Genomic DNA, 11,581 nt, shown 5'->3' with positions numbered 1-11,581 from the left:
CACCACTGCCCTGCAACAGAATGCTTTCTAAGCTCATCTGTACCATGGCCTGGCCCAATCTTTCCTTTCCTCCCTAGCTGAACAAAACCTCCCTGTGTGAACACAGCATCTGCTTACCTGTTTACCTGCTGATGGCAGCTGAGTAGTTTCCACCCTCTGCCACGGGAACATTCATGTCCACACTTGGGTTTGGACATGGGTTTAGTTCTCTGAGGTAACTCCTAGGAGCTGAGTCAAGGTGCTGGGCCTCAGGGAGAGAACTAGACAGCTTTCCGAAGTGGCTGCACTGTCTCATGTTCTTGTCAACACTTGTGATTCTGTTTTTAAAATATGGGCATCCTTGTGGAGGCAACGTGGCAGCTTGTGTCGGAAAAACACCTTTATTGAGATGTTGTAGCATGTACATCCCAGTGGTGTGTAGTATATTTATAGATGTATCATCAACAGAGCCATTTTAGAACATTTTATCACCCACAAGGAAAATCCTGTATATTTATCCATCACTCTTATCCTGGTTAGTTGTGCTGTATTTTGTTTTTGTCCAACTTGACAGAAGCCAGAGTCATCTGGGAAGAGAAACTTCAATTGAGAAAAGCTCCCCTAAGACTGGTCTATGAAAAAGTCTGTAGAGGTATTTTCTTGATTGGTGACTGATGTTGGAAGGACCAGTGCCCTGGGCATAGTGCTACCCCTAGACATGTGGCCCTGGGTGGCAAAAGAAAGCAGGCTGAGGAAACCACAGGGAGAAAGTCAGTAAGCAACATTCCTCCATGGCTTCTGCATCAGTTTCTGCCTCTTGGTTCTGCTTGAATTCCTGCCTGACATCCCTCAGTGATGAATTGTGACCTGGAAGTGTAAGCTGAAATAAGCCTTCTCCTCCCTAAGTTGCTTTTGGTCATGGTGTTTCCTACAGCAACAGAAACCCTGAGTGGACCAACTCCCCACTCTCTCAAACCTCCTCCAGCTCTAGGTGACCCGTTCTTTATGTCCAGATAGATCCTCTGCCATGGCTGTCATGCAAACACAATCCTGTACCATGTGGTCTTTCATGACTGACGTCTTTCCCTTAACATTTCTGGGATAAGGGTACAGCTTAGTGGAAGATCACTTGCCTAGCATGCATGAAGTCCTGGGTTTGAGCCCCGATACCATAAAGAAAAACATGTGTGGAAAACCATGCTGTAATGTGTTTCAGCACTGGCACATTCTGATGCTCACCCACTCAGCAGCTGATGGACTCGACCCTTGTTTGGGATGCTTCTATCCTTTGGCTATTAGTTACAACTTTCCCTCTATCTTCCTGTCCACAGGGGGTACAACAGGCCGAAGTACAGAGGTTAGAGGAGAACTTGACGGAGCCAGTTCTATCATTTTAGCACCTGGGTCCTGCAGATGCATTTGGCAGCAAACTCTAACCCTCAGAGCCATCTCGACCTGCTACCTGGATATAATTATATCCTTGGATATAAATGGAATGTGCCCATTAGTCATTTGTATATTTTATTTGGGAAAATACAAGTTTGTGTGTGTGTGTGCGTGCAAGTGTGCACATGAGGTACATACATGTGTGTATGAGTGTGCATGCAGGGTGTGGAGGGCCAGCCCCCCTTCCCCCCAACTCTCTACTTTCTTGCTTTGATGAAGGTCTCTTCCGGCTAGAAGCCAGCAAGGCCCACTGATCTTCCTGTCTGAATACCTAAGTGCTGGGAAGTGAGCTGGTCTTTCTACATGAGCAGCAGGCATTCTTAACCATTGAGCCATTTCTCCAGCCCCTCGACCTCTTTTTATTTTAAAGCTGGGTGCTGACTGAAGGATTCTTGGTGTATTCACTTTTATCAGCTCCGTGAGATTCTTCTGTTCTAAGGGTCATTTTCAGTTTCTCAACATACCTTTGATTGTTCCACATACCTTGACTTTGTTTTTGAGGAAGGGTCTCTCTGTGCTCCCCAAGACAGCCTAGAAATCACAACCTTCCTGCCTCAGCCTCCTAACTGCTAAGATTACAGCCATGGGCTTTGGAACTGCCTTTCGACAGACAAAAGTTTGGATTTTAAGTATTCCCCATAACCCCGTGTGCTAAGGGTTGGCCCCTAGAGTAATGTTACTGGATGTAGGACAGGGTACTATTATTGAGTGGTACCCAGGATGGGGACTTTCCCTGTGTTGTCTGGCTCACAGGAATTCAGCTTCTCCACATGCTTCTCCCATTCTACGCACCACAGGCCCACAGCAACCGATCAGCAGATCAGGGGGCAGAGCCTCCAACAGGGTGAGCCAAAATAAAACAGTTGTCTTCATAAGCTGACCTCAATTTGAAAGCCAACTGCACATACTTTTTAAACGTTTACATTTCAGCCAGGCGGTGATGATGGTGCACTCACGCCTTTAGTCCCAGGCAGAGACAAGTGGATCTCTGTGAATTCAAGGCCAGCCTGGTCTATGGAGTGAGTTCCAGGACAGCTAGGGCTATACAGAGAAACCCTGTCTCACAGACAAACAAAAAGTTTACATTTCAAATATAGACAGTAAAGAATAACAAGGAAACCATGTGTGCATGTGACCAGTGTTTCACCTGAGACCCAGGAACCACGTTGGAACAGACGAGGTCCCCACCCCCACCCTAGGAAGCTCTCGCTTCACGCCAACCCCTCCTGCTGTTTCCCTCCTCCATTACAGGGTCCTCTGCTCTCTTCTGTACATTCAACTTCTCCCTCTACTTGTCCCTTCTCAGCAATATTTAACAGCAAACTTTCCATCCCTTCTTCTATTCTTCCATTACACCCTGCAGGTCGAGCCTGTCTTTTTCCAGCCAACTTCTGTGCCACCATGAGCCCCATCTTGCTAAAATACTTCTTGGCTTGTGCACTTTCAGCCTGATGGGAATTATACAGGGGCTTCCAGTTTCCTTCTGGAGTACCTGAGCTCGCCTCCTGGGAATAACTCACAAAGCAGAAAGACTTCTATACTTTCTTGAAAAGTACTAGTACTTAGCACAGTACCTGGAACAGGGTCAGTACCCAAGTGAAGACGAGGATGATGGTCCCTTTCACCCTCAGCAATGCAGCTGGTACCACCAGGGTAAGAACAGTTGTCACAAGACTATGAGGCTCCCCGTGGGTACTGGCGAGATCCAGCTGGGTACTACCCTAAATTAATTCATATGGGTTTGTATAACAATGGCTTTTCAGACTTGCCTTGCCCTGAAAGATTCCATTTTACAAGCAGTTTGGGATCCATTTTGAGAACCGAGGATGATTGTATATCTGTCTGGCACAAGTCATAAAATACACTCTGAAAAATGACACTCTAGGAGTAGAGAGGGGGCCATTGTATGATTCTATTAGGGTAGTTGGGCACAGGAGCATATTGAAACCATATCAGGAAAACCAGGCCGAGAACTTATTGGATATACAAGAAAATGGTGTAGCTGTCTTCCAGGGGCCTGGCAATGCCCCTACTGACCACCTGGTGTGCACATCAACTGGCAGACAAACAGAGAACTCCTGCTGCTCTCTGTACATGGGTTTCTTTCAGATTCACTCAGCCCCACTGTTGACACAGCCTACTCTGGGTTTTCTCTCTTGCTAGATCTTGTCTAGATCTACTGTCCTTCCACCCACACCCACCAGTGACTCTGTGCCCACTCCTGCCCTGCCACATCTACAGCTGAACTCGCTCAATAGTTCAACTCTGGCCTTGCAGCTGGATACTGCAACAGCAGCTGCAGGCCCTCTCCAGAGAGCGTCAGCTGGTCTACTATCTCTCCCCCACAGAGTCAACATGGCTATCAGTTACCCAGCTTTGGCTTCTCAGACTCCTTGAAACCCCTTGCCTCTCTAACTCTTTTGTATCCATTCTATAACATATATATGTATATATCCAAGTGTCATATATATGCACATTTACTATGTGTACTATATAATCTGAAAGTTAAAAGCTTGTGTTTGCCACATTCAAGACTGTCAAGGAGAGCGTGGTGGGAGGGGAAACCTGACAAACTGCTCCACTTGCACACTGTGTGGATTTTTTTTGTTATGCAATAAATTCTGACATTTTGAGACGACACAATGTATCATTTATGTTTCTGACAGTGTGAGCTCATGACACAGGGACTCCAAAAGGTGCTTCCCTCTGTTGTCTCTCATCTTGTGATTATCACAGTTCTAGATGTTTCTCAGAGTCCTCAGAGTTGGGAGGGTCAGTCTTCCCAACAGGTAGCATTGCAGCTATCTGCATAGCTTTGGAGATGGGCACTACCTGGCACCAAATGGTCACTTTTATTGATGCTGGGGTTCTTCTGAACAGTCTGCCCTTTCCTTCTGCCTCTTGGAATGTGGCAGTCCCTTCCCCCACTCCCCAGAGCCTCTGCTGATGGTGCTTGACATTCCACAAATGATTAGCTCTCCAAGTACACAGTATTTCAGGCTTCTGCAGGGACACACACACACGCACACTGTGTTTGCTGGTATCTTCAGACCCACCTGGCTTCTGGAGCTCAGGTTTTGTTGGTTCTAGGTAGAGTGGACTCCAGGTCGAGAGAGACTGGCTGCTGCTTCCCAACTTTCTTGACTCCAGAGATATTCTGCTGGATTTCCCAGCTACTCAGTAAAGGAAAGAGGCAAAGACGTGCCCCAAGCCACCATAGTAACTACAAAACCACACAGCCACTGGGTACACTGGGCCTCCTGGAAATGATGCAGCTTACGAAGTTCAACTCCACTGGAAGAAATATCAAACACGAGTCTTGAGTCTTTTCTATCCAACACTATAACACTTGTTTTTAAGATAAGGAATACTTAGAGGTGTGGTACCAGCGGTCGTTGAAAAATGGCGACTGTTACTGAGCTGAAAGCTGTTTTAAAGGACACTTTGGAAAAAAGGGGAGTGTTAGGACATTTAAAAGCAAGGATCCGTGCTGAAGTTTTCAATGCCCTGGATGATGATCGTGAACCCCGACCATCGTTGTCTCATGAGAACCTTCTAATTAATGAATTAATTAGGGAGTATTTGGAATTCAACAAATATAAATACACAGCCTCAGTCCTCATAGCAGAATCTGGTCAACCTGTAGTTCCATTGGACAGACAGTTTCTCATCCGTGAACTAAATGCCTTTGAAGAATCAAAGAATAACTCAATTCCTCTGTTATATGGAATTTTAGCCCACTTCTTGCGTGGTCCTCCAGATGAAGTCCAGAATGTGTTTCTGTCAGAGTCAACACTGCACCCTGCAAACAAGCATCTCAGCTGGAAGCCCATCAGACGATGACCACCTCGAGGAAGGACATGGGGCCAAGAACCACGACTGAAGAGCTTCATGGTGCTGCACAAGCAGTCAGTGGGTGATGCCTACACCAGGCTCTCCACCTCAGCTGTGTCTGGAGTACCTAACTTCTTATTCCCAATACCATCAGTTAGACCACCACTGTTGTAAATGTTTGAGTGTCCACAGACATTCAGCTGGTCCTGCTTTACTGCATCCGTGGAGTGCCGATCTGTCATCTGGCTTGCCAAGTGACACTGGGGGAATTTTTTTGTCTTCAGGATGTATTTTTAAAGTTCTCATTTGTGAAATCTGAAAGGGCTTTTTAGTACTTTGTATAGTTTTGTTTTTTAGGCCAGCTCTAAGGGCTGTTGATGTGCCGCTGGTAAAGCACTTGCCCCCCATGTTCAAGGTCCTAGGTTCAGTCCTTGCACTGAAGAAAGAAAACACAAGAACAGGTCTTTGTCCATATGCTCTGCTCATTAAACTTTTTTCAGCTAGATTATATGGACCTATGGGGAAAGTCATTCATATTTTGAAAAAAATATTTAAAGAGGCATTAAAACCAGAACTTAATTTGTATAAAGTTTGATTTTTTAAAAAAAATATCTGAATTACTGTTTGCCCTGGTTAGTTTTATGTCAACTTGATACAAGCTAGAGTCATTTGGGAAGCAGGACTCTGAATTGAGAAAATCCTTCCATCAGATTGGCTTATGGGCAAACCTGTAGTACATTTTTCTTAATTAATGATTGATGTGGGAGGGTCTAGCCCATTGTGGGTGGTGTCACCCCTGGGCAGGTAATCCTGGGTTCAGTAAGAAAGACTGAGCAAACCATGGGGAGCAAGTCAATAAGTAGCACTCCTCTGTGGCCTCTACATTAGCTTCTGCCCTGATTTCTCTCAGTGATGAACTGTGATGTTGAATGTAAGTTGAAATAAACCCTCTCCTCAAGTTGCAAAAAAAAAAAAAAAAAAAAAAGAAAGAATTTTTTTTTTTTTTTTTTCAAGACAGGGTTTCTCTGTGTAGCCCTGGCTGTCCTGGAACTCACTCTGTAGATCAGGCTGGCCTCGAACTCAGAAATCCGCTTGCCTCTGCCTCCCAAGTGCTGGGATTAAAGGCGTGCACCACCACTGCCCGGCTAATTTTTTTTCTTTTTATAAGACTTTTATGCAAATGCTTTAATCCTCTCTGCTTAGTAAAACCATCATGTACACAGAGACCCACCACTCCATTCTAGGAGTGTGATGGCTGAGAGCACTGACCCCTTTCTCCCAGAGCAGTGACTTCTTTCCCCTTTCTCTGTCATTCTCCATGAGCCAGTTCTTTTCAGACTAGCCAGGTGAATAAAGTCAGACCGCAGTCAGTGGGGAAACGAGAATCACCAGCAGAGTCAGAATAAAAACCAACTACACTTCTTGTCTTCCTAAGCACATGCTCTTGATAAAAGTCTGACTTGTCTGGACACGCTGATTGGAATGGTGGTCTTTTTCTTTGCCATCCTGAACTTATTTCTTTTTTTAAAAAAAGATTTATTTATTTTATTTATGAATATACTGTAGCTGTCTTCAGACGCACCAGAAGAGGGCATCCAATCTCACTACGGATGGTTGTGAGCCACCATGTGGTTGCTGGGACTTGAACTCAGGACATCTGGAAGAGTAGTCAGTGCTCTTAACCGCTGAGCCATCTCTCCAGCCCCTGAACTTATTTCTAACATCCACAGATGTGTCCAACTATGAGGATTGGCGAGAACAAGGATAAGAACTCTTCATCTTGGATGGAGGCTGCTGACTATAATCTGTGGGCTCTGGAACTGATAGCATTTGGTTCCTCTGCAGGCTAGGGGCTGAGGAAGCACACAGATGGTTTCCTGGGGATTGGAGGACAAACCAGAAGTGTAGGAGACCATTTTTCTCATACTATTGGCTTACACACAATCCCACTAGACATCTCCTCCCAGGGACCTAGGGACAGTAAAGTCATCACCGGCGGGTGGCCTGGCAGTGTTACCTCAGTGCCCCTCTTTCTTTCCCTCTGTTTCCACATGTTCCCCGCCGCCTGCCTCCCTCTCTTTCTGCCCTTCTTTGTGCTCACTTCTCTGCCCTTGTGGCTCTGTCTGGCTCTACCCCTTCTCCAGGTCCTCGCTTCCCTCCCCCCCCCCCCCCAAAAAAAAACCTCTCATACCAGGTTTGCCTCATGGTGTGATTTCTCAGGGGCACACCTTGGCATGGGACTGCCAGGTACCCCTTATTCCTGCTGCTGCGCTATATACATAATACACACACACCCTTGACAGCTCCCCCAGGTAGCTGTCCTGCCTTATGCCCTGCTGGCCAAGCTTTCTGAGGCCGTAAATGTGTTCACCTAGCCCTGGCTGTTCCCCAAACTCCTTTACTTCCTTTTGAGAATGCAGGTTTTCCGGGCACCCTCTGACTCCTCTCTAGATGAGCAGTCGGTCTCCTCATCCCATACCTCAGTTTGTAGGATGCTTGCTCTAGGGTGCTAATTGCTCACACACCCTTACAGCCGCTGACCTCACCTGTGCAGCCAGCTACCCACCGGTCTTCACACCTGGATGATGCTAATACCTTCTAAAGGTCAGCATACCAGATGAACTCAGGATGGGTTCTTAGAGGGCACTCTGGCTCGAGTCTTCTACCCTTTCTGTAGTCACCAGCAGCCTCCTGCCTCCACATTCCAGAGCCCATCGAAACACTCCGTAACACCCTCAGCTGGCTCCTCAGTGTCTGCAAAGTACCATCTCTTAAGCTGATTTGAGAGTTTCGGGAAAGGGGGGGAAAATACGTGTACTTGGTTGCGACACTGTCACTCGGGGGAATAAAGTCGGCTGTCTCACTCTGGGGTTTTCTTGGAATTGAACGGGGTCATCCTGAGTGATTAAGGCAGGTCATCACATCACCCTAGGGGCCGGCTCCTGGAAACCATCTCTTTCCGGCCTTTCTGGACTCCAAAAAGCGCCCTGGAGGGTTCGAGAAACTCTGCTATCTTTAGGACCTGGCGGATCCGAGTGGGGGGGTCACCCTCCCCCGCCCCCCAGCAAAGTCAGCACCCGGAACTGCTCTAATAGGAACCAGCCGACCGCGCTCCGGGAGGGCTGCGGGCTGGGTATAGGATTCCTGAAGACCTCAGTGGGACCTCAAAGGCGCGCGCCCAGCTGAGGGCGTAGGGGGTGGGGTGGTAATGGGTGGAGGGAGGACGAACCTGATCTCTGGTCTTACCTCCAACCCCCAACCGCCAAGATCCAGCCCTCTCCTGCCTGGCCCAAAGTAGAATTAGGGGTGTGCCCGTGATTTCCCAGCAAGGGCAGACTCGGGGCTCTACAGTTCCTGCCCTTCATCGGGGGTCCCCCAAAACTCCAGACTCTTCGGTCCACCTCCTTCTCGCCTTGGGCTCTGGGGACAAGGGCAGCGGGAGTGGCAGGGAACAGAACTCAGCCTAGGCAGTTGGGAGGGTCGTACATGAAGCACGTGGAAGCGGTCCCCAACTAAAGACCGGGATAGCTTCTGAGTCTGTTCCCGGAGGACGACCAGGGAGTCTTGGGGTGGGGGTTGGCGCGCGGCCCGAAAAGTGGGAGGGAACAGGTTGGGGGGTGGTCTCTGAGGAGGAGCCAGGCTGGATTGTATTGTTTCACTCTCCACTTCCCGGGTTCTTCTGCTGGCTTCAGACCTGGTGGGCGCACCCTGAGGCAGAGGCGCCCACACACTCCACCCCGAAGTCCTGAGAAGGTTCTGAGTAGGAGAGCTCTCATCTGAGTTCCTGCATCGGTGTTAAGGGACTGGAGGATACCGGTGGAGACTCAGAGTCCTTGTTCCCCGCCGCACCTCGACCCTTTGCAGGAGCGGGGCGCCCGGGTCTCCCAACCCCCCGCGATGGCCACTGCCCGGCCGAGCCCCGCCAGGACCACGAGCGGACGCTGGAGCTCCGCTCTCTAGCCAGGCGCAGCGCCTCTTTACCCCGGGCCAGCGATGGGGAGCAGCGGGTCGGCGCTGAGGGTCTGTGCGGACCACCGCGGGGGCATCAATTGGCTAAGCCTGAGCCCCGACGGGCAGCGCCTGCTGACCGGCAGCGAGGACGGCACGGCCCGCCTCTGGAGCACCGTGGACGGCCAGTGCTACGCGCTCCTGCAAGGTAGACGGGTGCGCGTGCTCGCGACCCTTCCCGCCACTTCACGCTCACCTGCACCGCACCAGGGACCTCATTCTTCCGGGCTCCGCAGCCCCCTTCTGGAAGAGTAGGGCTCTAGCTCCTGCTCATCCGGGACCTCCCCCCACCCCACTCCACCCCCACCCCCGTCCTTGAGTTCTTGGCGGGAAGCCGTAAGAGTCAGAGAGTGCTTGACTGGGTGACCAGGGGGCGACCCCAATGCAAGAATCCTTTTGTTAACCAGCCCCATGCGATCCTTACGCGGAACCAGTGTTACCTTGTTAGGGACTTGCCCAGGACTGAGGAGCACCCTTGAGATTTGATCCTCACTCCTCCCCAACCCCAAGGTCCTTTTTTGGCCTCATCTCAAGTATGGCTAGAAGAAAGAGGATTGGTTCAAACTCCTGGGCAATAGGGTCAAGTTTATCTTGCATATTTGAAATGAAACAAGAACTATCATGCGTGGAAATGCATACTCTGTCTTACGTATCCACTTGTTGTTTCATCTTCTGTTCACATTCTGGGCAGCCTTGTCTTGGGTGCTCCTACCCTGCATTATAGGGTGCCCCAGGCCGGCTGTTGGCCTCTGAAGTAGCACATTCGGACTAGAGGAGGCATGCCAAGCTTTTTTTGCACAAGGTACCGTTAGTTCTCTCCAGCTTTTCCACCATGATCAGCAAATGCTGGGTGGCCTGGCCCAAGCCCTTCCAGCGAGACAGTTAGCTTCAAACCTACTTCATTCCTAGGATATCAGTTTGACGTGAAAACAGTATAAGGTAGCTAGCTCGCGGCTCCAAAGGGAGGAACACTGAATTGACGGTTACTTGGGAGCTGGTGTGAAGATGGGAAATTGGCTACCAAGTGGTCCACATTCTTCCCCACACACAACCAGTGCTCACTGACAGGCCCCACATAGGAGGAGAGCTGTTAGCTTAAGTAAAATGTGTTGCTTCCCAAGGAAAGACTGTCTGGGGTTTTCAAGAGTTCAGGTTCTTAGGACTGGTTCCAAGGATTCCCCCAAGGAGAACCTTAGAATTGGCTGATTTTGGTTTCTTAAGGCAGGGTTTCATGTCACCCTCAGGTCTCAAAGTCACTGTCTTAGCTGGGGTTACAGCTGCTACAGTGAAGCATCACAGCCGAAAGCAATTTGGAGAGGAAACTTTATCACTGAAGGAAGTCAGGACAGGAACTCAAACAGTACAGGAACCTGGAGGCAGGAGCTGATTTGGAGGCCGTAGAGAGATGCTGCTTACTGGCTTGCTCCTCATGGCTTGCTCAACCTGCTTTCTTATAGAACCCAGAACCACCAACCCAGAATGGCACCTGGCAAAATAGGCTGGGCCCTCCCCCATCAATCACTAATTTAAAAAATGTCCTTCAAGGTTTCCTACAGCTCGATCTTATCGATGAATTTTCTTAACTGAGGTTCCTCAGGTGACTTTGGCTTGTGTTAAGTTGACCTAAAACCACCCAGCACCTTATGCCTGTGATCCTCCTGACTCCAACTCCCAAATACCTGAGATAGATGTGCTACTCCATGCTAGGCTTGGCCAGTGTTTCCTATTGGTGTTCACCACGCCTTCTGTAGGTAGTGCACAAACAGCCTGTGGGCCCTTTATGCCCATGACTCCTGGGAAACCCCTGTTTGTCAAGGAGGCTTCTCTCCAGAAAAAGTCTAGGCTTTCAAGGCTGGTTCTGGTCCACGGTCTTGTCCCAGTGCAGCTCTGGAGTCCTGCTGAGTTTCCAGGATCACCAGGTTCACCCTCACACCCAGCTCTGGCTGGCACCTACCATCCCTCACAGCTGTGTGTCCCCTAAATCTAACACATTGTTCCAGTGAGGAATGCCTGACCTGGCCTAGTGGAGAGCCGCCCCGCTGAAGGGGAAACTGTTGGAGATTCCCTGCTCGGCTTCTTCTTGCCTTGAAGCCTGGTTTCTAAACTGCGAGGGGCCCGGGGTGGGGGCACACACCTATGATCCCAGCCCTCTAATCCCAGGCAGAGGCAGGAGGGTCTCTGTGAGTTCTGGCCAGCCTGCTCTACAGAGAGAGTTCCAGGACAGCCAGGGTTGCACAGAGAAACCCTGTCTTGAAAAACCAAAAAGCAAGCAACCAACCAAAACTCCAAAAACCTGCAAGGATAAAATGGACAG

At 49.3% G+C, this 11,581-nt stretch overlaps 1 protein-coding gene and 1 pseudogene across 1 annotated transcript in view; both read left to right on the top strand.

Moving 5' to 3' along the window:
• Positions 1-4,815: 4,815 nt before the first annotated feature.
• On the top strand, positions 4,816-5,521 carry LOC114627097 (annotated as a pseudogene).
• Positions 5,522-8,901: 3,380 nt separating this feature from the next.
• The window catches only part of Wdr86 (WD repeat domain 86), a 16,604-nt gene continuing 13,924 nt past the window's right edge, over positions 8,902-11,581 (top strand). Inside the window, exon 1 of the mRNA XM_028774685.1 lies at positions 8,902-9,415. Coding sequence (XP_028630518.1) covers positions 9,253-9,415 — 163 coding nt within the window. The 5' untranslated portion in view covers positions 8,902-9,252. The remainder of the gene's footprint in view (positions 9,416-11,581) is intronic.

Source organism: Grammomys surdaster, unplaced genomic scaffold (assembly GCF_004785775.1).
Source record: "Grammomys surdaster isolate TR1022 unplaced genomic scaffold, NIH_TR_1.0 242, whole genome shotgun sequence".
NCBI lineage: Eukaryota > Metazoa > Chordata > Mammalia > Rodentia > Muridae > Grammomys > Grammomys surdaster.
The sequence above is the reverse complement of the archived record's forward strand: the minus strand, read 5'-3'. Positions and strand labels throughout refer to the sequence as shown.